General features: G+C 40.8%; 1 protein-coding gene across 1 annotated transcript; it reads right to left on the reverse strand.

The window, feature by feature from the left end:
* Nucleotides 1-19,666: 19,666 nt before the first annotated feature.
* On the reverse strand, nt 19,667-23,663 carry LOC123114371 (disease resistance protein RGA5). The gene is made up of 3 exons (XM_044535812.1): nt 22,697-23,663; nt 20,265-22,328; nt 19,667-20,161 (listed from the first exon to the last, which is right to left on the reverse strand). The coding sequence occupies exons 1-2, from the start codon at nt 23,521-23,523 to the stop codon at nt 20,312-20,314; spliced, it is 2,844 nt and encodes a 947-aa protein (XP_044391747.1). The 5' UTR covers nt 23,524-23,663; the 3' UTR covers nt 19,667-20,161; nt 20,265-20,311.
* Nucleotides 23,664-24,497: the final 834 nt, after the last annotated feature.

A 24,497-nucleotide genomic window follows, 5' to 3' on the forward strand; every position in this document is an offset into this window, starting at 1 on the left:
CCGTTATAGAAAGATCAATGAGAGTCAAGGGGGATTCTCTGGTAGAGATTTCTTATTGGTCAGTATTGGCCAGGACACACGATTTTGGGAAGGCACCTACCTGGGGAGCTGATACAAACAAGCATAGGGGATAACTTGTAGATCTTTCCGATAAGTAAGAGTGTCAAACCCAACAAGTACTATCAGGAATTGGTTTGCGGATATAGCTAGGATGGTGCAAAAGCTGACTAAGTGATAATCATGTATTTGATTGATTTCATGGTTGCAAGTAATGAAATAACAATAAAGTTAGTTGAATGTAGAAGTAGCCAAGGTTCTTATAAAGACTAGATCATTCTCAAGGGTTGTGGGATAGCCGCCTAGATCTCATGTGTTTGATTGTTTAATCGTTGGCATGTGGATAGAGCATAAGCTAACATGCTGCAAAACCAATTCTTCACTTGTTCTTATGATTATGCTCCCATCAGCCAACCCAACTATCTACTAAAATAATGAAGGCGCGACTAACGAGAGCTTTATGTTTCGGGTCCCTATGTAACACTTATCTATAAATCCTAGACATGGGGATCGGTATTCTATCACTTTGGTGTTCCCTAATAAATTCATTATAACAACAATGCTCTCCTCAATTCCCATTGATGGTGAAGTGGCACATAATCGATGCTTGCACACCACCACTAGAGAATTATGGCACAACATATAGTAAAACATCAATTCTTATTGCAATTCATACAATATATATCAACTGAATTTCTCCGTGTCCTCGAAAACGTAATGGACCTCTCACACGTCACTAATAAAACTCAAAGCATAGCTGGATCCATGTGTGGTTCTTCCTATAGCATGTGGAGACGGAGGAGTCCACACGACCTTGTGGGTACAACCAATGGAAGACAGTAGCTCAGGCCATGTTCAACCGTTTTGGATGCCTGCCAATTAATATGATTTATTTAGCATGAGAACTCATGTAATCATATTCTCTTGTAGTTGCGCTGACTAGCATGTACATTTTTTTTCCCTTGTATCTGATGTTTAAACTTTGCTTAGTATATGGCTGAGTGCATCAACCGATAAATAGACTCGGAGAACTTTGCCTAGACCGCATGTTCTCTGGTATTTATTGTGTTTGTTATTAATATTTTTTTCAAGTTCTCTGGTCTTTCCCTCATTTTCGTAAAAAAAAAATAGAACGCTTACTATGTGCTAGTCAAATGATAAATCAACGATAACATTTTTTACAAGGGTGGAGCGGCCATTATGGTGGGTGCGGTGAATACATAGAGTAGTGGTGAATTTGCAAGTGCATGGATCATTACAGCACGTGCCGAACGACCAAATGCATGGAGCATTACAAACTTACAGTACGTGCGGAACTACCAAGTGCATGGAGCATTATAGTACGTGGGGAACTACCTAATTACCTCGACCCGAGAGACACTCCACTTCGCCAACTTGCATGTGATAACATTATATATAACAAATTAATTAAGCTATAATCAAGAGTTGATCACTGGACCAAGCTAGCTGCGGGTTCTAATGTAGTCCGGCTGACCATTCCAGATTCATGGCACAGCTGAGTCATTAGTCATTACAGCATAAGAAAAATGGAACCAACCCTTTGCATGCAATCATGTTTGTACAAGGTACAAAATTACAAATATACAAAGTAGAATCTTACTGGTTTTCGTTCGAATGATCTTCATCCTCCCAAGAAATGCAAACAAAGCATCGTAAATGAGAGCACCAGTAAGCATGGTGATGGCAACAGCAAGGTCGGTAGACGGTTCTCTCTCTTCGATTATGACTCATACAATACGGTAGTTTTTTGTAGTTATCAACACCTCGACAGCTAGAGTGATCCAAAGCTTTATTTCTTCCTTTAGAGACCATATCTAGAAGCTTGATCAAGCATCAACTATGTTGTCGTCATTGACTACGCCGTGGTCCAAAATCCAAGAGGATATCCACTGTCTAAGGTCCACCCCTAGCTGAAGACATATGCTTATGCGGGTGCCAAAAATAATTGGACACCCCAAGAGCTCAATGTTGTCATGAGCAATGTTTCCGATCTTCCTAAGGTCTGCAAGATGCTTATGAAATCAACGAATCATGATGCCATGGCTCTGGTAAACATCAAATGGAATTACCCCCTCATCACTTTCGTGCCAGGGGAGGTTGTGTGGTTGCCTATTCCAATAAAAAATGTTTTTCACCTAAGTCATCGGTGCTGATTTTCTTGGTGACAAAGCTTTAAGAAATTATGTCAGTGATGGACTTAATAACACTAGTAGAAAAGGGGTCAAATCTGAGACACATTAGTCCCGGTTTGCATTTGAGCCGGCACTAATGTGTCCATTAGTGCTGGTTCAAATGGCTAGGCGGGAGATCTTTAGTACCGGTTCATTCCGAATCTTTAGTACCGGTTCGTGGCACGAACCGGTAGTAAAGAGGTTGTGGCAGACTATTTTTAGTCCCACCTCGCTCCCCTAGCAAGATTTTTACCACCTTAAATATGTTACTTTTCAAACTGTTACAAGCATTTGGTCTTCACTGAACTCTATGTGTATAATTTGTGGACTCAATATGAGTCTTCACCGGTTTCTAAACTGTTGAGGACTCATATTGACAATTCAGATTGTATACAAAAAGATCACTGATAATCAATGTATTTTTATGTATATTTTTACATGTTTACGTCCTCACTCCCTCCACTCACTTCAAAACTGGACGCACTTCGTGTACAAACTGGACAATCTTTTTCGGAGAATCAGGGTTTCAGATGAGAACTCATCTATTACACGAGCACTTCATTTTTTTAACGTATTTGAACTCCAGACTTTTTTTGAGCCGGCATTATGCAGCATTCAAAGCGACGTCATCAATTTCCAACACATTCTGACATCATTTGCTGTTTTTTAGTCATTTACCAATTTGTTTAGAGAGCTAAATGACCATGAAATAGTAAATCACAACAAAACGGACTCTGAAAATGTTGAAACTTGGCATGGTATCATCATTTCACCCGCATAGCATGTGCGAAAGAGTAGAGAGGGTCACGGCAAAAACTGGATGCACTTCGTGTACAAACTGGACAATCTCTTTCGGAGTATCAGGTTTCAGACGAGAACCCATCTGTTACACGGGCACTTCATTTTTTTAACTTATTTGAACTCCAGACTTTTTTTGAGCCGGCATTATGCAACATTCGAAACGACGTCATCAATTTCCAACACGTTCTGACATCATTTGCTGTTTTTCAATCATTTACCAATTTGTTTAGAGAGCTAAATGACCGTGAAACAGTAAATCACAACAAAACGAACTCTGAAAATGTTGAAACTTGGCATGGTATCATCATTTCACCGCGCATAGCATGTGCAAAAGAGTAAAGAGGGTCACGGCAAAAACTGGACGCACTTCGTGTACAAACTGGACAATCTCTTTCGGAGTATCAGGTTTCGGACGAGAACTCATCTGTTACACGGGCACTTCATTTTTTTAACTTATTTGAACTCCAGACTTTTTTTGAGCCGGCATTATGCAGCATTCGAAGCGACGTCATCAATTTCCAACATGTTCTGACATCATTAAATCACTCCAAAATGAAGCATTATGCAGCATTCGAAGCAACTAAAGCAAAAATATTCACAAAGAAAATAAATGCAGCAAAAAAACTACTCAGAAATAAATAGAAGAAAAAAATAAAGCAAAAAAGAAAAAACTATATAAAAAATTACTCAAAAATAAATAAAAGAAAATAAATAATGCAGAAAAGAAAAAACTATATAAAGCAAAAATATTCACAAAGAAACTAAATTCAGCAAAAAAACTACTCAGAAATAAATAGAAGAAAAAAATAAAGAAGAAAAGAAAAAACTATATAAAAAATTACTCAAAAATAAATAGAAGAAAATAAATAATGCAGAAAAGAAAAAAACTATTTAAAAATTGTTGAGACGTTGCCCGGTGGGCCTGCCAGACCTAGGGTGTGCAAATTCAGGCCCAGAAGGGCCGGCAGGCTCACAGGACAACACGCCCTAGTTAGGCCCAGAAGCCGCTATATGGAGGAGTTCGAAAAAGCAGTCGCGGCTGGGTTTATAAACCAGTGCGGCTGCCCTTCGCTCGGCGAGGTGGGACTAAAGATAGTGCACCGCGGGTGGCAGCGCACGACCATTAGTACCGGTTGGTGGCTCCAACCGGTACTAATGGGTTGTCCTTTAGTACCGGTTGGAGCCACCAACCGCTACTAAAGGCCCTCGTTTCCCGCCACTTGGCCTGACCAAAATTGGCCTTTAGACCGGTTGGTGGCTCCAACCGGTACTAAAGGCCCCTCCTATATATATGGCACTTACGAAAAATCAGTTCCATCGTCGACCACTTCTCCACTTCTCGCGCGCGCGACATCGCCGCCACCGCCGCGCTGTCGCCCCCACCGCGTGCCGTCGCCCTCGCCGCCCCCGCCGCCCGTCGTCGACGTCCCCGTCATCGTCATCTCGTGCCGCCATCTTGAGTACGTCGCCGTCTCGATCGCGCCGTCGATCGCCCCCAGCCCGCCGCCCATCGTCACGCCGTCCCCGTCGCCGCCCGTACCCCGCCGCACCCCGGCCCGCTCGTACCCACACACACACACATACACATGCACATACACACACACACTACACACACATGTACACACACATACACACTCACACAGTACTACACACACATGTACACACGCATACACACACAGTACTACACACACACATATTTTTCTACTTATTTTTTGTTTTCTATTGTTTAGATTAATGTTAAATGAATTTTGTAGATAAGAATGTTAGAATGTTAATGTTAGATGAATTAGATAGAAAAGTTCTTAAATATTAATGTCAATTGTTAGCTAGATGAATATAGAACTAGTTTATTTTTAGTAAATGCTTAGTTGAACTAGTTGAATTAATAGAACTAGTTTATTTTTAGTAAGAAAATTTAGGTATATGAGATTATTTGAACTAATTGAATTAATATAACTAGTTTATTTTTAGTAAATGCTTATTTGAACTAGTTGAATTAATAGAACTAGTTTATTTTTAGTAAGAAAATTTAGGTATATGAGATTATTTGAACTAGTTGAATTAATATAACTAGTTTATTTTTAGTAAATGTTTAGTTGAACTAGTTGAATTAATAGAACTAGTTTATTTTTAATAAATGTTGAATTAGTTGAATTAACAGAACTAGTTGAATTAATAGAAGTAGTTCAATTAGTTGAATTAATAGAAATTAGTAAGTGTTTAATGTTTCACCTATATAAACATAGGAAATGTCGTTTGACGATGAAAAAGATTTCATTATGTGCGAATACTGTGAAGACCAGCGCGGCCTGTGCGACAGAAATTTCCTTGTTGATGATAGGCGATTCAGCATCAAGCTGGATGAGACCTTCGAATTCGATACAGTAAGTCACAACGACAAGTCTTTTTTCGTAATTAAGCATGACTTATATAAGCTTCATTTGCATCAACTTATAATTTTAATTTTCACTATTCTACTAGCGCATCCCCTGTCATGCAAGAATTTTTGTCTTGGATAAGATAGGTTTCAATTATATGGAAACTATGGAGGTAAAGGGAGTTTACCTGAAAACTAAGCATGGTTATACTTTCAACGTCAAAGTATACGATGCAGACACGTACACCTATTTTGAATGCAAAACTTGGCAAGCACTATGCAAGGCTTATGCATTTGAGCCTGATATGGTTATCACCTTTGATATTCGTCCGAAGATGATATTGAAGGTCACAGAGACATCTGGGTCGATGTGCAGACGTCTCCAGTTCTACCATTATGTGAGTTCTTCTCAACCATATTTATGTCTTTGATATTGTTTATTCAAAAATAGTTGACAACTAATTTCTATTGACAGCTTATTTCTATTCAAACAAACATGTCCGGCGCTTGGTAGACAAGACCTACTACTGTCCAGGAGCTGAACTAAACTGCGAGGAGATAAGTCATTATGTTTCATGGCTTGAGGATTTTTATACTGTCAAGACAAATTTTCTTCCTGCACTTAGAAATGTTAGTACTCAAAACGTGCGACCAATAGTGATTGTATTGAACTACGGTCACATCTATTAGGAATGATGGTAAGATTTTTACTATTTGTCCTCAGTGCATCTTTTGCATACATATTTTTTTCTAAACTTTCATTTCTAAGTATATTAATTACTATACGATGTTCTTCAACAGGGACTCCCGATGACAGTTGTGCCTCACACTACAAGAAATAATTCAACTTGTGACCTTGACTATTGGTCACTGAAAGGTCATTTTTTCATTTGCGACCTTTTTGTGACCAAAAACAGAAGGTCAAAAGCTGGCGGTCGTAAACTGACTATAGGGACCTTCTCTGTGAGAAGGTTGTGGACGTTTATGACCAAAATATGCCTACTGTATTGTTTTGGTCACTAGCAGCCTCCCCAGGCCACGTATGCATCCAGCGTGACAAGCTGATGTGGCACAAGAATCAGCCCGGTCCAATTCGGTTTTCTACATGGGCCTAGCCCATTAATTCAGCCCATTTATAAAAAAAATCTTGTCAATTTTCGCTATCTACATGGGCCTAGCCCAACAATGCAGCCTTTTTATTTTCTGGGCCATGGCCTTTTTGGCTCAACAATTCCAGTTTTTTTTATAATTACTTTGTTATTTTTTCTACGATGGGTCAATTAGTCAGATGGGTCCCAATTGTAAGTTCTGGTAATTGGTCCCAGTTTTCATGTTTTAATAAGTGGGTCCCAATTGTCAAGGTCATATTTTCAGATTTCAATTTCATTGTAAATAAATAGCATGTATTTAAATTAGCCAGACAAAAAATACAAGTAGTACTTCGAATAACAGCAGCCAAAATCAGTATGGAGCTGCTACTCTACAAATAACACATAATACATTTTCAATCATGGTTTTACAAGATCTATGTGTAATAACTAGAGAATATACAAGCTCTACAAGTGTCTTCAATCTTCTTCAACATGGAGCTCCTTCGGAAGCACAGTTTAGAGAGAGCACAAACTGGGCACCTGCATCATCACAGGAAGGCAATTTTAGATCATAAAAATGAATGTTCCAAGCACAGTTTAGAGAAAAGAACCAAGTAAATTTTCCCTCAATCATACAAACAAAGTTTAGAGAAAAGAACAAGCACTTGTTATGCAGGACACATACGTACACATCTCAGGAAAAACTCGAAAAGGGAGAGAGAGCAGCAGCAGCAGCAGGGGGTTCAAACTTCAGAGAATATCAGCAGCGAGGTTAGGAGAAGAAGAATCAAGCGTGGGAATGGAGAGAGGAGTAGCAGCAAGCAGCAATAAAGAGGTTCCGAGAAGAAGTGCAGTAGCAGGATTAGTGGATTCAGAAATGGAATGCCATCATAAAAAAACAAAGGATTTTCCATGGTGGTGGTGATGGTGAGAAGGAGCAGAGCGGAAAAACAAAGGGCATTTGATTAGGCGAAGGACAACCTGAAGAAGGGACGACCTATGCTCTCCTACAACTTTGACATCCGTGTTCATATGCTGAAGGAGCTTGACGAGGACACCGGGCACCAACAACGCCTTTGATGCAACTCCTTAAGCGCATTACTCTGCAATGTTCAAAGAGATTCAGCAGTTAGATAAATCGCATGAGTGTCTAAAGAATCAGAACCAAGCTAAGTTAGTTATCAGTTCACTGCTAGCCAACCTGGTCGGCTAGCCCTGTTCAAAAGTGAAATCCATGAACCCGGTTACAGTAATGGCTGCAACTTTTCGTGAATGTATTTTTAGGGAAACATGGGTCACAAGGAACTTAAAGCAGGAACCTCACAATAGCAAGACCGGCTGCATTTCCTAATATAACCGGTGAACAACAATAACAAGTGGATCAGCTATTGTTCCTTCCTGTTGGAAACCATCAGTTGTTTTGCTCCAGAGTGTTATGTCAGAACTATCAACAAGATGACGACTCGAGGAAAACAGCATGATAATATTCTAGCGCACAGAGTATATATACAAGTATATATATACAAGGATTCTAACACCACAACATTGACAGTAGGAAGCTAACTAGCATCTGATAATTTCTCGACAGATGATAATCTCATCTAGCATCTGAATCTAAACTCAAGCAGCATGCATCGATTGTAGGAAGGGGCAAGCAATTAAAAGCTACAGATAGAACACAAGTTCTATGTACCTAGATAACAAAAGTAAGAAAGAAATTGATGAAATGTACAATGGAAATTTACTATTGTTACAGAGCAAACATTAAAAATCCATGCTCAGTTATAAACCAATTATTGCAACTGATGATGCTGCACCATTCATAGGCAATCAGAGATGAAGGAAACAAAGCAAAGAAATGATCATCACCTTAAGATCCTCAAGGGTAAAGCCTCTGTCAGCCCTCGCCTTAATGTTGTACTTGCGGGTCTGGCATTGCACGATGGGGCGAAGAGGTCCAGAGGTAGGGCAGGGGAAGATCTTCACAGCCTTCTTCTAGCGAGCTGTATACAAAAAAGAACAGAATATAAGATGGCAGTGAGTTAAGCCAGCACCACAATAACAGAAACATGTTGTCAGTGGATTGGATGGTAACACAAACATCTACTCTGTCCTGCTGTAACAAACATGTACTTAACTCCTTACATACACCAGTGCAAGTGTTGTTCACATGTTACTACTTGATTCGACTTTATACATATAAATAGACATGACAATAAACTTGCATAAAGAGACATCTAGTCTAGCATCAGACTAACTTACCGATATAAAGAGACATGGATATTCATGACAATACAATGGCTCAATGGCTCAATGCCTGAAGCTTTTTCGCTTATGATAAGAGATTTTACAAAAAAGAATACAAGGTGCCTCTGAACAGGAGCAGAGCAGGTCTAGAGCACTTATGTCAATGCCTCCCATACAATTTATTTAACTCATAGGTTTACATTAATTGAAATATTCTGGGACAGTGCAACAAACAAAAATGTGAAGCAAATAGCATTTTTTAGTTCAGCAACATGTTGTACATACAGTATGAGCAGCACAGGACGGTAAAAACAGTGAGCAATTTGCAACTCTATTTTGATGATGTGGGTGTATCCACATAATAGAATTTATTTATCTGTGTGCATCGATCACTAGTCAATTCGTATCCATTGATGACCACAATGTTGCTGCAGCAGGAAACATTCGGTCAATGTTGTTGCAGTGTCCCATAACAAGATTCTTATGTATAGACTGAATTTTTGGGCATATGTAACTAGAATCAAACTGTATCCAATAATATATGGCGACATGTCACAGCAGGAAATTTGAGTAGGGGTTGGAGAAGAAGGGCGGGCAGTCAGTACCTTGTAAGAAGAGATGCTGCTGGGCAGAGGCCTAGTCATGGATTACCCGTGGAGGTTCATGGAAGAAACATGAAGGGGATGTGAGAACACTCGTGGGATTGCATTAGATTGAAACGAGACGAATGGGATAGTGGAGCGGAGTGGATGCTTACGGGAACTCGATCTCGAGGCGGGTCCTGCCGTTGTCGATGGCGGCGGTGAGGGAGTGGGCGGCGTCGGAGACGAGCACCTCGTAGGAGCGCGGATTGTAGACGGACACCCCGGCCCTGAGCTCCCCCACCTCTGCCTCCTTGGCCGCCTCCGCGCGCACCGACCAGAGCCGGCGGCGGCACCGGAAGCGCGCTGGCGCCCCGGCGAGGCGGGCGGGCGGGTAAGGGATGACGTGCAGAGCCGCGGGAGAGCGCAGGAGGCGGACGGCGGTGGAGAGAGGCCCCATGGCCGCGCGCGGAGGAGGAGGGGAGGAGGAAGAGGCGAGGCGGTGCTCTGCTCTGCTCTCCGCCAACGTGTAGCCTGCTGGTCCTGGATTGCGCCCCTCCCAGTGGACCTTGAGGTCGGAGAGAGACGGATCTCGCAGCTCTGGATCTGCGAGGAGGGGAGGGGGAGGCCCGGCGGCGAGCTATGGTGGGAGGATGTGGTCTGAATTGGGGAGAAGGGGGCGGGGGCGACGGCGGCGGTGGAAATCCTCACCGCGGCGGGATGGGGAAGGAGGGGGCAGCGACGGGGGGCCGTCGTCGTCGATCTGGAGTGAAAGAATGGAGGCGGGGAGGGAGGAATGAGAGAAAGAATGGAGGCGGGGGGTGGGTGGAAAATGTGCATGAGGACAGACCTAGGGTTTCGGCTCGGGTGGGTTTGGGCCGTTGGATTCGAAAGCATCCGACGGTGGTTGATGTGTGATCCCCGTGATATGCCCATGGTCCAATCAGAACGCAGCAAACCATTTGATGACCTTATGACCATATATATTGGTCATGATCGATTCAAGATAAAAAATTTCATTCCATTTTTCAGTGCTCAAAATGAGTATTTTTGTGAAAGTCCTATCAAATATTTGTTCAAATGAACTCATATTGTGCACAAGGTTACATCTTGGAATTCCAAACAATGTTGCCTAAGGAAGTTTTCATTTTCTTTGCACGGAAAATTCATTTTTCATTTTCCGAGTGCCCAAAAGGAGGTTTTTTTGTCAAGGAACTACCAAATAATTGTTACAAAAATGGACCAAATCAATTTTTATAAAATACTAGGCCATATATAATGCACGATTGACAAAATGGTTGGGTGAAAAAAGTTTTGGTCCACCTCTGGTGAAAAAGACAAATTGTCGTCGATTCAGTTGGAAACGGGTCAAATTTGAACTGTAGCTGCCTCATAGTTTGCTCTTTATTTTTTCCAAAAATCATTTCTAGGTACATAAGTATCTATTTAATCATAGAAACTCCAAAAAAATTCCAAGATTCAACCACTAGCTAGGAACGGTCAAGCCCGCCGTTTTGACCGCATTTTGAAACGGGCATAAAAAATTCAAAAAAATCGAAAAATTGGAAAACCTTCGCATTGTGTCATTATATGTGACCAAGTTTCCAGGAAAAATAATAAACTTGTAATGCGGTAATTATTTTAAAAAAGTGTTCTCAGAAATGAGCTATCATGCGTGAAGATTCATGGCTTTCAAGCCAAATGATCAATCTTATGGCCACATTCATGGCATAGTTTGTTCAAATGATCTCATATTGTGCACAAGGGTACATCTTGGAATTCCGAACAATGTTGCCTAAGGAAGTTTTCATTTTCTTTGCACGGAAAATTTATTTTTCATTTTCCGAGTGCCCAATAGGAGGTTTTTTTGTGAAGGAACTACCAAATAATTGTTAGAAAAATGGACCAAATCAATTTTATAAAATACTAGGCCATATATAATGCGCAATTGACAAAATGGTTGGGTGAAAAAAGTTTTGATCCACCTCTGGTCAAAAAGACAAATTGTCGTCGATTCAGTTGGAAACGGGTCAAATTTGAACTGTAGTTGTCTCATAGTTTGCTCTTTATTTTTTCTAAAAATCATTTCTAGGTACATAAGTATCTATTTATCATAGAAACACCAAAAAAGTTCCAAGTCTCAACCACTAGCTAGGAACAGTCAAGCCCGCCGTTTTGACCGCATTTTGAAATGGGCATAAAAAATTCAAAAAAACTCAAAAAATTAGAAAACCTTCGCATTGTGTCATTATATGTGACCAAGTTTGCTGGAAAAATAATAAACTTCTAATACGGTAATTATTTTAAAAAAGTGTTCTCAGAAATGAGCTATCATGCGTGAAGATTCATGGCTTTCAAGCCAAATGATCAATCTTATGGCCACATTCATGGCATAGTTTGTTCAAATGATCTCATATTGTGCACAAGGGTACATCTTGGAATTACAAACAATGTTGCCTAAGGAATTTTTCATTTTCTTTGCACGGAAAATTCATTTTTCATTTTCCGAGTGCCCAAAAGAAGGTTTTTTTGTGAAGGAACTACCAAATAATTGTTGCAAAAATGGACCAAATCAATTTTATAAAATACTAGGCCATATATAATGCGCAATTGACAAAATGGTTGGGTGAAAAAAGTTTTGATCCACCTCTGGTGAAAAAGACAAATTGCCGTCGATTTAGTTGGAAACGGGTCAAATTTGAACTGCAGTTGCCTTATAGTTTGCTCTTTATTTTTTACAAAAATCATTTCTAGGTAAATAAGTATCTATTTAATCATAAATACATGGTTTGATGGCGAGACATCAAGGTTTGGACGGTGGTCGAGGGCCCCAACTCTAGCGCGCGTAACCTCGCATGCCCGTCGCGTGGTCACCGCTTAACCGTGGCGTTGCCATGTGTTCTGGGCGTCCTAGGCATGTCTAGTGGGTTGGGCACTACCCAGGTAGGTGCTAGGAATAAAATCACAACATAAGATTCTCACGAGGAGACCGATCGATGCTCAAACATGAATAAGTAGCCAAGTGTTTGATTTGCGGTACGGGAAATTCACATGGCTAATGGGCGTGAGTTTTGGCTGAGGATGATCAGTTACTAAGAAGACCATCTTCACAATTTTTCACTTCAAAAGGAGGAGCCTAGGTGGTACTTCCTTTACAAAGTACCACACTAGACATAAATACGAATGTTGAAGCTGGGCTCAAAATAATGAATGGATTGAGCTGGCATTTGGTGGAGGATGGTTATTTGGGCATAGGAAAGCACTGTAGAAAATGGATACTATTTGGACATGCCAAAGTGGTACTTCCTTCACAAAGTGCTGTTGTGAACAAAATAGGAAAATGAATATTGTTGAGTTATTTTTGAACTAGGCAAGGAATGTTTTTAACATATTTGATGAAGATATGATCCAAAACATTTATGAGAATTTTTTGGGAATTTTTGGAATAACCGAAATATAGGTTGCTTCACAACCTAGGGCAAAAACTGCCACATGGACATGACACATAGGCAAAACTGATGAGATGGCGCCTAGTCATCACAACCCACCACAATCTACAAGGCTATGACCATCTATATTGGTCATTAACAACTAGAAATAAGGCAGCGGACTAGCATTGTTTGCTTTGTGACCATTTTGTGTAAGGAAATTACGACCTTTCTAACCAAAATGGCCGCAATGGTTTAGGGTTTGGAGCCCCCCGAACAGTTTTTGACCAATTGGTCTGAAATGGTCATAGATCTATGACCAATTCTTCAAGGGTCACTGACAAAAGGTCACTAGTTGACATATTTCTTGTAGTGTTAGTGGATCGGGACTAAAGGTCGCATGTCAATTGTTAGCTTACGGCCAAGATATCCTGCATTGCACATGAGTGCATTCAAGATTTCTAGAAGCGATGAATGCTTAATAGTGAAAGATTGGAGGAAAATTGTTAACGGTTGCAGAGAAGTACTAGGGGGCAGCAATGAGAAGCGCAGCCCATGATTAGGAGACAGGTTCATCTGCATGCTCCAGTATGATGAATCAGGAGAGCTATACATGTTCTATGATATTTTACCTGAGAGAGAGCAGCGGGAGTGATTTAGCTAGTTCATGCTCTTAGTACGTACTTGTCCTCTCATGTCCGTGTCCTTCGTCCTGAACTTAATCTCAAAGAGTGATTTGCTTTTGTGGTGTTATGAACGCTTATAATATCATGACCATCATGTTGAACTCGATGATATTTTTGCTTCTGGTACAAGTGAATGTTTCTTCTTTAAGCTAGTGTTGGTGGTGATTAGATAGTGGTAATGACTATGATGATTAAATAGTGATAATGACGACTATGATAATTTTTAGCTAGCTAGTATATATACTGATGTTGATGATATGATGCAAGAGTTTTTATATTAATATGATGATGATGATGATGATGATGATGAGTTATTATATCATTTAATGAAAGAAACCGCAGATTAGTTTCAGCTGGATGGATCCTAGCTAAGTGATCAAGTATATGCCATATCCATATTATACTTGGCATATACTTGATCACTTGGCTATAGCTAGGATCCACATGCATCCAGTCGAAACTAATCTGCGGTACTTTTTCACCTAATGATTTAACAACTCATTATAATGTAAAACAATCACTAAATTAAATTGAAAACACAAAATTAAAAGGAAAAAACACCCAAACATTTAGTACCGGTTGGTATTACCAACCAGTACTAAAGCCCTACACGCATCCGGGCCTGGCTCGTGCCACATGGTGGCACTTTAGCGCCGGTTCATGACGAACCGGTACTAAAGGGGGGGGGGTCTTTAGTCCCCACTTTTTAGTGCCGATTGCTGAACCAGCACTAAAGGCCGTAACAAACCGGCGCTAAAGCCCGGTTCTGCACTAGTGTAATCATCTACCATCACAATCACGGTCAGAATGCTAGGTCGATATCCCATATAGAGTGCACATATGCATCTTTATTTTTGTCCTTTGGTGACCACAACAACTTACAATTTCCATGGGGCATGACATGAATATTTGGTAACTTGGTATCCCCATCATGTCACCATATGGGTGCCACACCACTCCAGCAAAAATACTGGAAAAAGCATTGGGAATCAGGTGGCGCCAACGATCATGACCTTGGCTACTAGGGAGAAACTTTGTTAGGATCCAGCCCATTGCCGGATGAGCAATGATAGGGATCATCTTTGCCGTCATCGACCTTGAAAGAGCAACTCTAGCAGAGTCACCAAAAGAGCAGCCTTCATAATTGTTATGGAGTGCAGTCCAAAAACTTATTTGAGCTCTTGAGGCAGCATGCAAACACAGAGTATCCATATTTGTTGCCACCATGGTCGTGGGACCCTCTTGTCAAAGGGATATCCTTTTCTCCCCAATTTCCCTGTCATCGCATATGAGGTGGGGGCCACCTGATGTTATCTTGACACCACATCCAATCTACACATCACTGCCATCCAAAGGCAGCCTTGAGACACCATATATGGCAACTGGGATGCCTGATATGGCGGCCGCTCCATAAACTATGGCAAACTCCTAACAAGAGACAGACTCTGCTAGAGTGCCTTTTTGGGCCAAAATCATCATAATCGGTGTTATTATGCCGATCGGCTAAAACACAGTAATATAAAAAGGTTCAAAGGTATAACATGCTTTTTTTTTTACATAACATACATATATAAGTTCAAACATGTGAAATAAAATGGTCATCGTGAATTAAAAAATGTTAATGTTTATTGGTTCATGTATCTTTTCATAAGTTTTCATCGATTTAAATTTTTATTGCACAGATGTACATTTTTATGTTCATAAATGTGAAATAAAAATTTTCATCATGTATGTAAAGTGTTTATATTTAAAAATAAATAAATTTATTTATAAAAAATATGTATCATTTCAGGAATAGTTCATAGACTGTCAAAAAAGATTCATACAAATGTGTATAAATAATCATATAATATGTATGAATATAAACAGATCTTTCTCCAACATCTGTTTGCTTTAGTACTTTCAGTTTCCTAGTGGCTGGTTTTCTATTCCATAGCAAGTGAAGAGCTACTTGGTTAGGCGGGCCATGCCGTGTGGGCTAATTTCATGGCCATAACGGAATTTATGGCTCCTCTTTCCTACGGCATTGGCAATGGCAGTCGGGAGCTCCTATACAGCGCTGCAGGTGCCCGTTAACGATCCGGCGCCTGCAACGCTGCTACCATGGGCCGGCCCACTAGCATGCTGCCCCCAGTTTCTTAAAAAAACTATTGTTACGATAATAAAAATATGAAATCAAGAAAGGTTTTACAGATTTAAAGAAAAAAGGTTCATCCATTTGAAAAAAATACGTTCATATCTTTAAAAAAGGTTCATCAGTTTTGAAAAAAGTTCATCAATTTGAAAAAAAGTTCATTCAAATGGAAAAAAAGTTCATCCAATTTAGAAAAAGTTCAGTAAATTTGAAAAAAGTTCATAGAAATTGAAAAAAAGTTCATGTATTTTTAGAAAAAGTTCATGGAACTGTAAAAAAAGTTCATAAATAAAAAATGTTCGTCCATTTTCAAGACAAATGTTCATTAAATTTCGAAAAAGTTCATCAATATTCAAAAAAGTTTATCAATCGAAAGAAAAAACTTTTGGGTTTTTCAAAAAGTTCATCAATATTCAAAAAAGTTCACAGAATTTCAAAAAAAAATCGTCGACCGGCGCCTAGATGGGCCGGCCCATTTAAGGACGCCACAGGCGCCAGTTAACAAAATGGACGTTAACTGGTGCCTGTGGCGCCAAATAGGAAATGCCATGGCAGTCTCTCGTCTTCAGTCTTTTCATAATTTATTGTTGAACTCGTTGATTAGCGCGTCTGATTTATGTATCCTATTTTAAAAGCAAAAATGAAGTGGCACGGCTTGCTTTGTACCATCGTAGTTGGCTGCTTCTTTCCGGTGCTTTCTCAACGTACATGTAGTGAGCAGGGATCACCCGGTGCACACGATAATATCGGCAGAGTGCAAGTTGGGTGCCTCGTCCTTGTCAAAAAGGAAAGGGGAATTTTAGCTGGTGAATGAACACGTATTTTTTCTCGAATACATACAAACATGCATATCATATATTGATAGAAAAAGAGCCAAGACGGCTGATACAACGCCTTTTGGCAATGAGCTACACCGAGAGGTTAGCACCCACATCCACCGTGAGTCTGTCACCACACCGGCAGAATGAACACGTATGAATGCAGGGCTGCTGTGTCAACTAGTGAATAAAAATTATATTAATTACAGGCAAGCGTGTTGCAGCACGTCCAGCCACACGCAACTAGACGCCTGAGCCAGGCTAAGCCTACTGTCTGGGCAAAACATCTCTTTTTTTCTTTTCTTTTTTAACTTGTCCATGCTAATTAAACCGGTGGAACAGCACGCCAGGCATGCAATTTATCCTCGTGGACGCGAACAAAACAGCCACTAGGCAGAGTCCAGGGACGGAAAAAGTTCATTTTAAACCTTAAACTCGTAAAGGTTCGGCGAATCCAACCCTCACGTACAAATCTCTGTCGTTTGCACTCTAAACTATGCAGTCCCGGTCTAAATAAAACCATGGAGTCGTTTGCCGAACAGGGATTGCAAAGGATGGCTGGGATTGGTGGTGGAACCTATTTGCCGCCCGCAGCAGTGGCTATGCCCGCGCGTGGGCCGGCCCATTTCGCGGCCGCGCTGCCCATTCACTGTTTTATTTTTCCGTTCATTTCTTTTGCTGACCTTTAGTTTTATTTTATCTTTTAGGTTTTTTCTTTCTGGTTCCTTCATGTTCTTCCTGCCTTTTCCTTTAGGATTTTCCTTTTTTTTTCTTTTTTTCCATTAATACATTATAAGGAAATGTTTCATTGTGTATTTTTTCATTAATAATACTTTAATACGACGAACAATCTGTGTTACTTCTGTTTATTTTTACTTTCTTCTTTTTTGTGCATTTTCAAATTGTTCAGCGTATATCACAGTAATGTTCACTGTTTATTTTCAAATTGTTCAGCGTATATCACAGTAATGTTCATTGTGTATTTTCAAATTGTTTAGCGTATATCACAGTAATGTTCATTGTGTATTTACAGATTGTTTAGCATATATGACACAAATGTTCAATGTGTATTTAAGAAATGTTCATTGTATATTACAAAAATGTTGAATGTATATTAAAAAATGTTCAATGGTCGAAATTATTCAATTTTGTATTAAAACGCAGACGCACACCCTGCTCGCTGCTGGGCCGGCCTGCTTTATTTTTTTCTGTGAAAAAAAATAAGCCGCAGGGTTGGCTCGAAACCGAGACCTTGTGTTGTCCATAGACGGAATTTTAAGAAATGTTCTTTATTTTGAAATTTTGTTCAGAATTTTTTTTATATTTTGACAACTTTTTAAAGAAATCTTTGTGATATCAAAAATTGGTTCAGTTTCAAACAAAATCACAAAAATAAAAAATGTTGGTGTGTTCTAATTTTTTTATGGAGTTTAAAAAAATATTCCTATATTTCATAAAATTCTAAAATGTCCGTGTTTTCAATCAAAATCAGGAGATTAAAAATGTTCCCGTTTCAAAATTGTTTGCGTATTTTAAAGAATGTTCATTTTCCTAAAAAAAATCGGGTGTTTTAAAAAATGTGCATGTTCCAAAAGTTTGTTTGAATTCTCCAAATTTAGTTTCGTAAATTTGTAGTCGCTTTTCACAAACACTCAAAAAGAATCAAAACATTTTTTGTGTTCGAAATTTTAAAAAATATTCGAATCTGGTGTTGATTCTTATAGTTTTGTGTAGCTTTTCTTTAGGCCTATATTGCTTTGTGTTGCTAATTGAAAAGATTAAGTCGGTAGCTGAACTGGTAGTACCAGCGTATCTTTTGCCCCAGATCCTCGGTTCGATACTTGGCTAGCGTGCATGTTTTGCCTGTTTTCATGGGCCGCCCTGGTCGGATTTAGCGTTACAGGCTCGTGGTCGCCAGATTTCATGGGCCGCGGTCCATTCGGAGTTCCACTTGTGCGTGCGAAGGTTTGATTCGCCAAACCTCTATGAGTTCATGGTTTAAAATGAACTTTTTCCGTCCAGGGACCTGTCCAGGCCACGTATGTCGTGGCATGGATGCCAACCAAACACACTCTTAGTGCAGGAATACTACCACCCTATCAAGTTTTTAAGTGAAGGGAAACTCATGTCTTGACAAAGCTTATGGCTTTTATTCTCTTTGCAAGGATTAGAAAAGCTTATTGTGGATCTATTTGTCAGTACTAATAGAACAGTAGTGCTCCATCCATATTCACTGCTAAAATAAGAATGACTATTACATACGATCAGTACAAAACTAGGCAGATTTCAAACTTCATAGTGCTAGCGGGTCTTCGTCAGTGTTTATGAATTATCCAGTCTAGCAAATATTATGCAAATTAATGTCATTCAAATTGAGTGCTGTGTACCAGGTAGCTGCGAGCATAAGCACACAGCTAAGTCGGCAGGAGACAGGCAGGACAGCCCGAATCGCAGAGCAGAGGAAACAGAGTAGGAAAGCAAAGGAGACACAACTAGTGTTTCAGCTTGGCAACGGTTTCAAGCACACTACAACGTTACCGTACACACAACTAGTGTCCACCCTTCACAAGCAACTACAAACAAGTGTAAGCCATCACATGTAAGCCCAGATTTTCTAGACTAATTTCAGGGACGTAATCGGGCCAGTTCTTCTTAAGATGGAGGAATGCAATGTACATACTCTTCATTTTTGTCTGTCTTTGTAATGAAGAGTAGCGCAAGGGGAGAAAAAGATACAAATTTCATACCTAATTGATGTGCAGAAAAAGTTTGAGGTTGTAGCTGGACAATAGCGATTGATCGGTATTACCCTGCTGCGCCCACCCATCCATCATTGCTACTCCATCGTGCATGATGTGTGCAGCTTTCCTTCAGTTTACTCTTCGGTACAGTTGCTAGTACATGCTGAGTCCTGACAGGCGAGGCCGCGAGGAGTGGATCGGCCGGAGATGCAACGGTGCAGCAGCCGCCTGCCGGAGTATCAGCGCCGGAGACGGCCAGGAAGAGATCATAAGTGCTTGCCTTCAGCAGCACAACTAGCTATTAATTCCACCGTGCGCCATGCATGCAGATGCAGCTTGTGTTTTGAAGCATGCCAACCAAATGGCAATTCATCTTCAGTTTCATCTACAGTGTGATGCAGCAGCAAGCATGCTTTCAGGACATGTAAACCTTATCATTCCCAGCATAGATATAAAGAAGAAGCAACGACTTACAGCTATTCAACTTGCTCAGACAAACAGGTACCAAGCAAGTAAGCAAGCAAGAGAGAATCAACATTACATTTCCATCATCAGGAAGCATTCAGCAGAAATAATTCAGAATTCAAATCGACATTACAATAGTGAACAACTTGAAACAAAACACAAGTTTTTCAGAGAAAATAGAGTCTTCACTCTTGAGTCATAATCGCAAAAGGTAAGCAAGAAAGGCAATTGAACGCATCATTTTGCCGCAGGGGTCCCAAATGCAAACATCTCTAGCGAGCAAAGCCAGGATCAATATCACATCTCTATATAGAAGAGCATTCAGCAGAGATAATCCACACTCCCGAATGCCGAAACAGAGAGATTATGTCTTAATAATTATCAAAAGTAAACAAGGGCAATTCAACGTAGCAATTAGCAACTGAGACCACTATCGCCGTCTTTCTGAATGTGACCATCACCCTGCTTCAGCTTCTTATTTTCAGGCCTTGCTTCAGTATGCCACTCCAAGTCTCCAAGTAACCCAGCCAACCGCACATCATCCTATATATCAGCGCCAAAATGAATTTTAGAAGCCAAAATCAGGTTTCGACAAAAGATGCATTTCGATGGTAAAAGAAAGAAAGATCACAGTCTGTATTAATACCTCTTGCAGTTGGTGATGAGTATCGTTCCACTCGTAAGCTAACCATCTTAATTCTCATCAGCGTCACCATCTTCGTTGCTCTTTTTCTCGTCACCACCAGTATCTTCACTGTCCTCTTCATATAACTCCTCATAAATATTAACTGTGGGATGGTTTGGATGGGCACCTGCTTCAGCCCTGATCGCAGCCTCTGCAGCCTTTCTCTCGGAAGGCGTAGCGCCCCTATTGTCAAGCCTTGCCGTTGCTTGTTTAAGACATGTGAGATGCTCAATGCCTAAATAGAAGTCATATGTTTTTGCCATTGATACATTTATAAGCAAATCAAGCTTCTTAAGCTTGGGCATGGACCCTTTGACAAATGTGACGTATGCCGACGCATCATTACTATAGATGGTAAACTGCTTCAGACTTGGGAATCCTCGGACTATAACCCTATCATCAGGTATTTTTCTAAACCACAGTACAAGGTGAAGTAAAGTTGGGAGCTCTCCAAGAGTGACCAGACCCTCCTCTGTCAATTCAGCTAAATTGATGTCTAGGAAAGAAAGGCTGGTGAGTGCTGGAGCAATCCACTCTGGAACTTTCGTGAAACAGTAGTCACCGACCATATGAAATTCTTGAAGGGTAAATGGCAATGGGGACCAAGACCCTAAGAATTCGAGGGAACCATCGTTCGCTCTTATCCTTAAAGACCGGAGCTTGCACCTACCAAGCTTGCACAGTGAGGAAAGTAACATTTCTTCATGCCTCCTGAACTCGTCAGATTCTCCACCATCGAGATATATATCAATTTCCTCCAAACCTGGCAGGTTCCCAAGATCCTCCACCGCATCTGCCGGACTCTTGGTAATACTAAAGCCTGATATCTCCCGTAAGTTCCTCATATTTCCAATCTTCTTTGGTATAATTGTCCAACCTCCACCAATTAGGTGTTGTAGTTTGGTCAGCTGAGCGAATCCAGTTGGCAACTCTTCCACTGGTGTAGCTCCAAAATGTAGTGTCTCTAGGTCACGTAGCAACACGATCTCTGACGGTAGCTTTGAAATTCTCGTGGCTGGAAAGTTTAGGTATTTTAGTTGGAACAATTTGCCAATACTTTTCATATCATACTCTTCCAAACCCTCACAACCTGCAAAATCTACTACACGTAGAGCTTCAAATTTAGCAAGACTAGGCAAATGTTTGGTGCAAGCTGAAGATGTTACTGTCAGAGATCGTACATGGCTTAGATCTTCTTGTGCGAGTAAATGTGCAAGCTCATGATCAATGTGCTGGATTGATAGTCGCCGAATAAAACCTTGACGATTTGCTAAACTTGTTTGGCCACCACCTATCACAACGATGAAATTATCTTCATTTGATTTTGAAATAATAATTTCTAGCATCATGTCATGGACTCGGCAAGCACGAGCCTTGCCATCATAGCCGATGTCCTCAGGCTGTACCATGCTTTTGTTGACAAGCTCATAGAAGTATCTCTCAGCGACTTCTTGTTGGCTTTGTCCACGCTCTTCAGAGATAAATCCTTCCGCTATCCACCGCCTCACTAACCTCTCTCGATCAATCACATAATCCTCGGGGAATACACTTAAATACAATAAACATGTCTTGAGATTAGGTGGAAGATCATTGTAGCTAAGTAATAGTATCTTACTCATTCCCTCCAAACTCTGGTTATTTTCCAGTGCAGAACCAATTGATCTTATAATCTTCTCCCACTCCTCCTTGACAACTGGTCTATTTGCTAACAAACTAGATATACTAATAATTGCCAGTGGTAGGCCTCCACATTTTTTCAGGATTTCATTTGAACTTTCTTTCAGCATATCAGGGCAGTGGTCCTCAGAGCCGAAAATTCTTTTGAGAAACAATCTTTTGGAGTGAAGATCACTTAGGGCTGCCATTTCATACACACGGTCATCACTACCAGGACAACATGATCTTGCCACATCAATAATGCGTGTAGTAGTTATAATTCTGCTAGAACAATTATTGTATGGAAAAGCACACTTGATATTGTTCCATGCTTGAGTAGACCATATATCATCCACTATGACAAGATACCTAATAAATAGTAGCAGATGATGTTAACTGATTTTGAAATGGAATTCAACTAGAAAAATAATTTAGCATACACCACTTCAATACTATTTAAGTGGAGCTACACAAGTCTACTAGTACTCATTCAAAAAACAACAATGTTTATTTGATATATTTTTATGTGCAAACATTGTTTCTCAATGCTTATTTGGGTATATATGGACTATATTTTAATACAAGAGACAAGGATGAATTGCACAAGCCACAATTGTGCTTTTTTTTTCTTTACGTGGAAGATATAATTGGACATACAATAGTAATGAGTAACTACCAAAACTTGTGAAACATTTGTAAGGAATGTTCTGAAAATTAACCACAGAAGTTAAAGTTACCTTTTATCTTGTAGCAGTTCTCTTAGCTTCGCAATGGACTTCTTTTCATCCCAATCACTTGTGTCTTTTGTGGATCCATCTTGGCATGGCACTTGAGAGATTACATCCTTTATAATATTCTTTATATATGGCTTTTGTGAGACCGATACAAAAACCTGACAATCGAAATGCCCTTGAATCTTGCGATAGACCTCATTTGCGAGTGTTGTCTTTCCTAATCCACCAAATCCAACAATTGACAACACCTTACGATCCTTGGTGGAGCTGTTTTCTTCTTTCAACATCCACTTGACAAGATCATCTCTTGGACCCTCCACACCCACAAGGTGTGCCTCCTCGGCAAACAGAGCACACAACCGAGGATCCACGGCCGCATGCTCGGTCTTGCTGCGCAGAATCTCACTCAGCTTGTAACAATCCTTGAGCTCTTTGACATGCTTGATGCGGGCCTTGAGCTCGTCGATCTGGTCGGCAATTCCACAGCGAGAATTGAGCGATTTGAGGAAGCGAGTGGTGTCACGGAGGAGCTCCTTGAAGCCTCCCCGACGCCCGCGTTTGCCGAGGCGACGGATGAACTTGTCGATGCAATCTTCGGTATCATAGGCCAGCTCCCTGAGCAGCGATGTCCACGTCATCACCTGGACATCAGGGTCTTCTAGCATGGTGTAGTTTTTGAGCGCGGCATGCATGCTGGTGAGCTCAGCTTGGAGGGAAAGGATCTCACCGCGGACCCCTCGTATGCGGCCGTACTTGCCGGCGAGCAAGTCGGCAAGCTTCCCCAGCAGGGGACCCATCACGCCATGGGAGGCGCTCACCGCGACCTCCATGGATGGATCGATGCCCTCTGCTAGCTATGATGCTCGTCTCTCTCGTTGGTGTTTGTCATGTGTGCTGCTGGGAGAGTGGAGACGGAGAAGTGGGCGGATGGAGGAAGAGGAAAGGAGTAGGCAATAATTGGGTGCTGCGCAGCAAGCAATAATAGGTCGGAATGGCATGTGTTGCTGGGTCCTCCATGTCGATTTCATGAGTGGATCAAGGACAATGATATACATGCTCTGTTTTAGATAAGGAGTGCACAGAGGGACAGAGGAATCTTGCTCCTTTAGTAAGCGTGTTTAGGTTACTTATTAAGAAGTACTCCCTCCACCCCGTAATGTAAGATGTTTTTTGACACTATACTAGAGTCAAAAAATTCTTACACTATGAGACGGAGAAAGTATTTCAAAATGCAGATGACTAGTTTTCAAATAAAATATGTGTGCAAATGTTGGTAGGAAAACTACGATGGCGTTGGAGCACTGCCCACCCAATCGTATGGACGCGGATCCTCTGCCGTGCAGCAGGGTACTGTTCGGCCACTGACAGGTGGGCCTGCCGGGAATCAGGCCCACATGTCAGTGGCCCCAACGGCATGTGCAGTACGTCAGGGGAGCTGCTCCCCAATCGTATAGATCGAAACACAATATACGTACTGTGTGGGAAAGTGGAGAGAATTGTTTACATATATTGTGTGGGAAAGTGGAGAGAACCGTCAGAGCAAGAGGAAAGGAATAGGTGAGTGTTCCAAGCTTTTTGACAACAGCTGGCAATGGCATGTGCTCATGGGTCCAGCATGTTGAAAGCAGATTGAGAACAATCATTTACATATACTATTTTAGATAAGGAGTTTTGTCAAGGACCCGGAAATCTAGCCTGTTATTACTAGTAATGTGTTCAGGTTAATTAATAAATTATATAACGTATGCAAACACAAGTAGTGGCATTTTTGCAAAAAGACGCCGCCACTCCCATATTTGCATGA

The sequence above is a fragment of the Triticum aestivum genome, chromosome 5B, assembly GCF_018294505.1.
Source record: "Triticum aestivum cultivar Chinese Spring chromosome 5B, IWGSC CS RefSeq v2.1, whole genome shotgun sequence".
Classification (NCBI taxonomy): Eukaryota; Viridiplantae; Streptophyta; class Magnoliopsida; order Poales; family Poaceae; genus Triticum; species Triticum aestivum.

Coding starts and splice junctions, on each gene's coding strand:
- LOC123114371 (XM_044535812.1), bottom strand. CDS start 23,523: ATGGAGGTCGCGGTGAGCGCCTCCCATGGCGTGATGGGTCCCCTGCTG. Junction 22,329..22,696: donor GAACTGCTACAAGATAAAAG/GTAACTTTAACT, acceptor ACTATTTATTAG/GTATCTTGTCATAGTGGATG.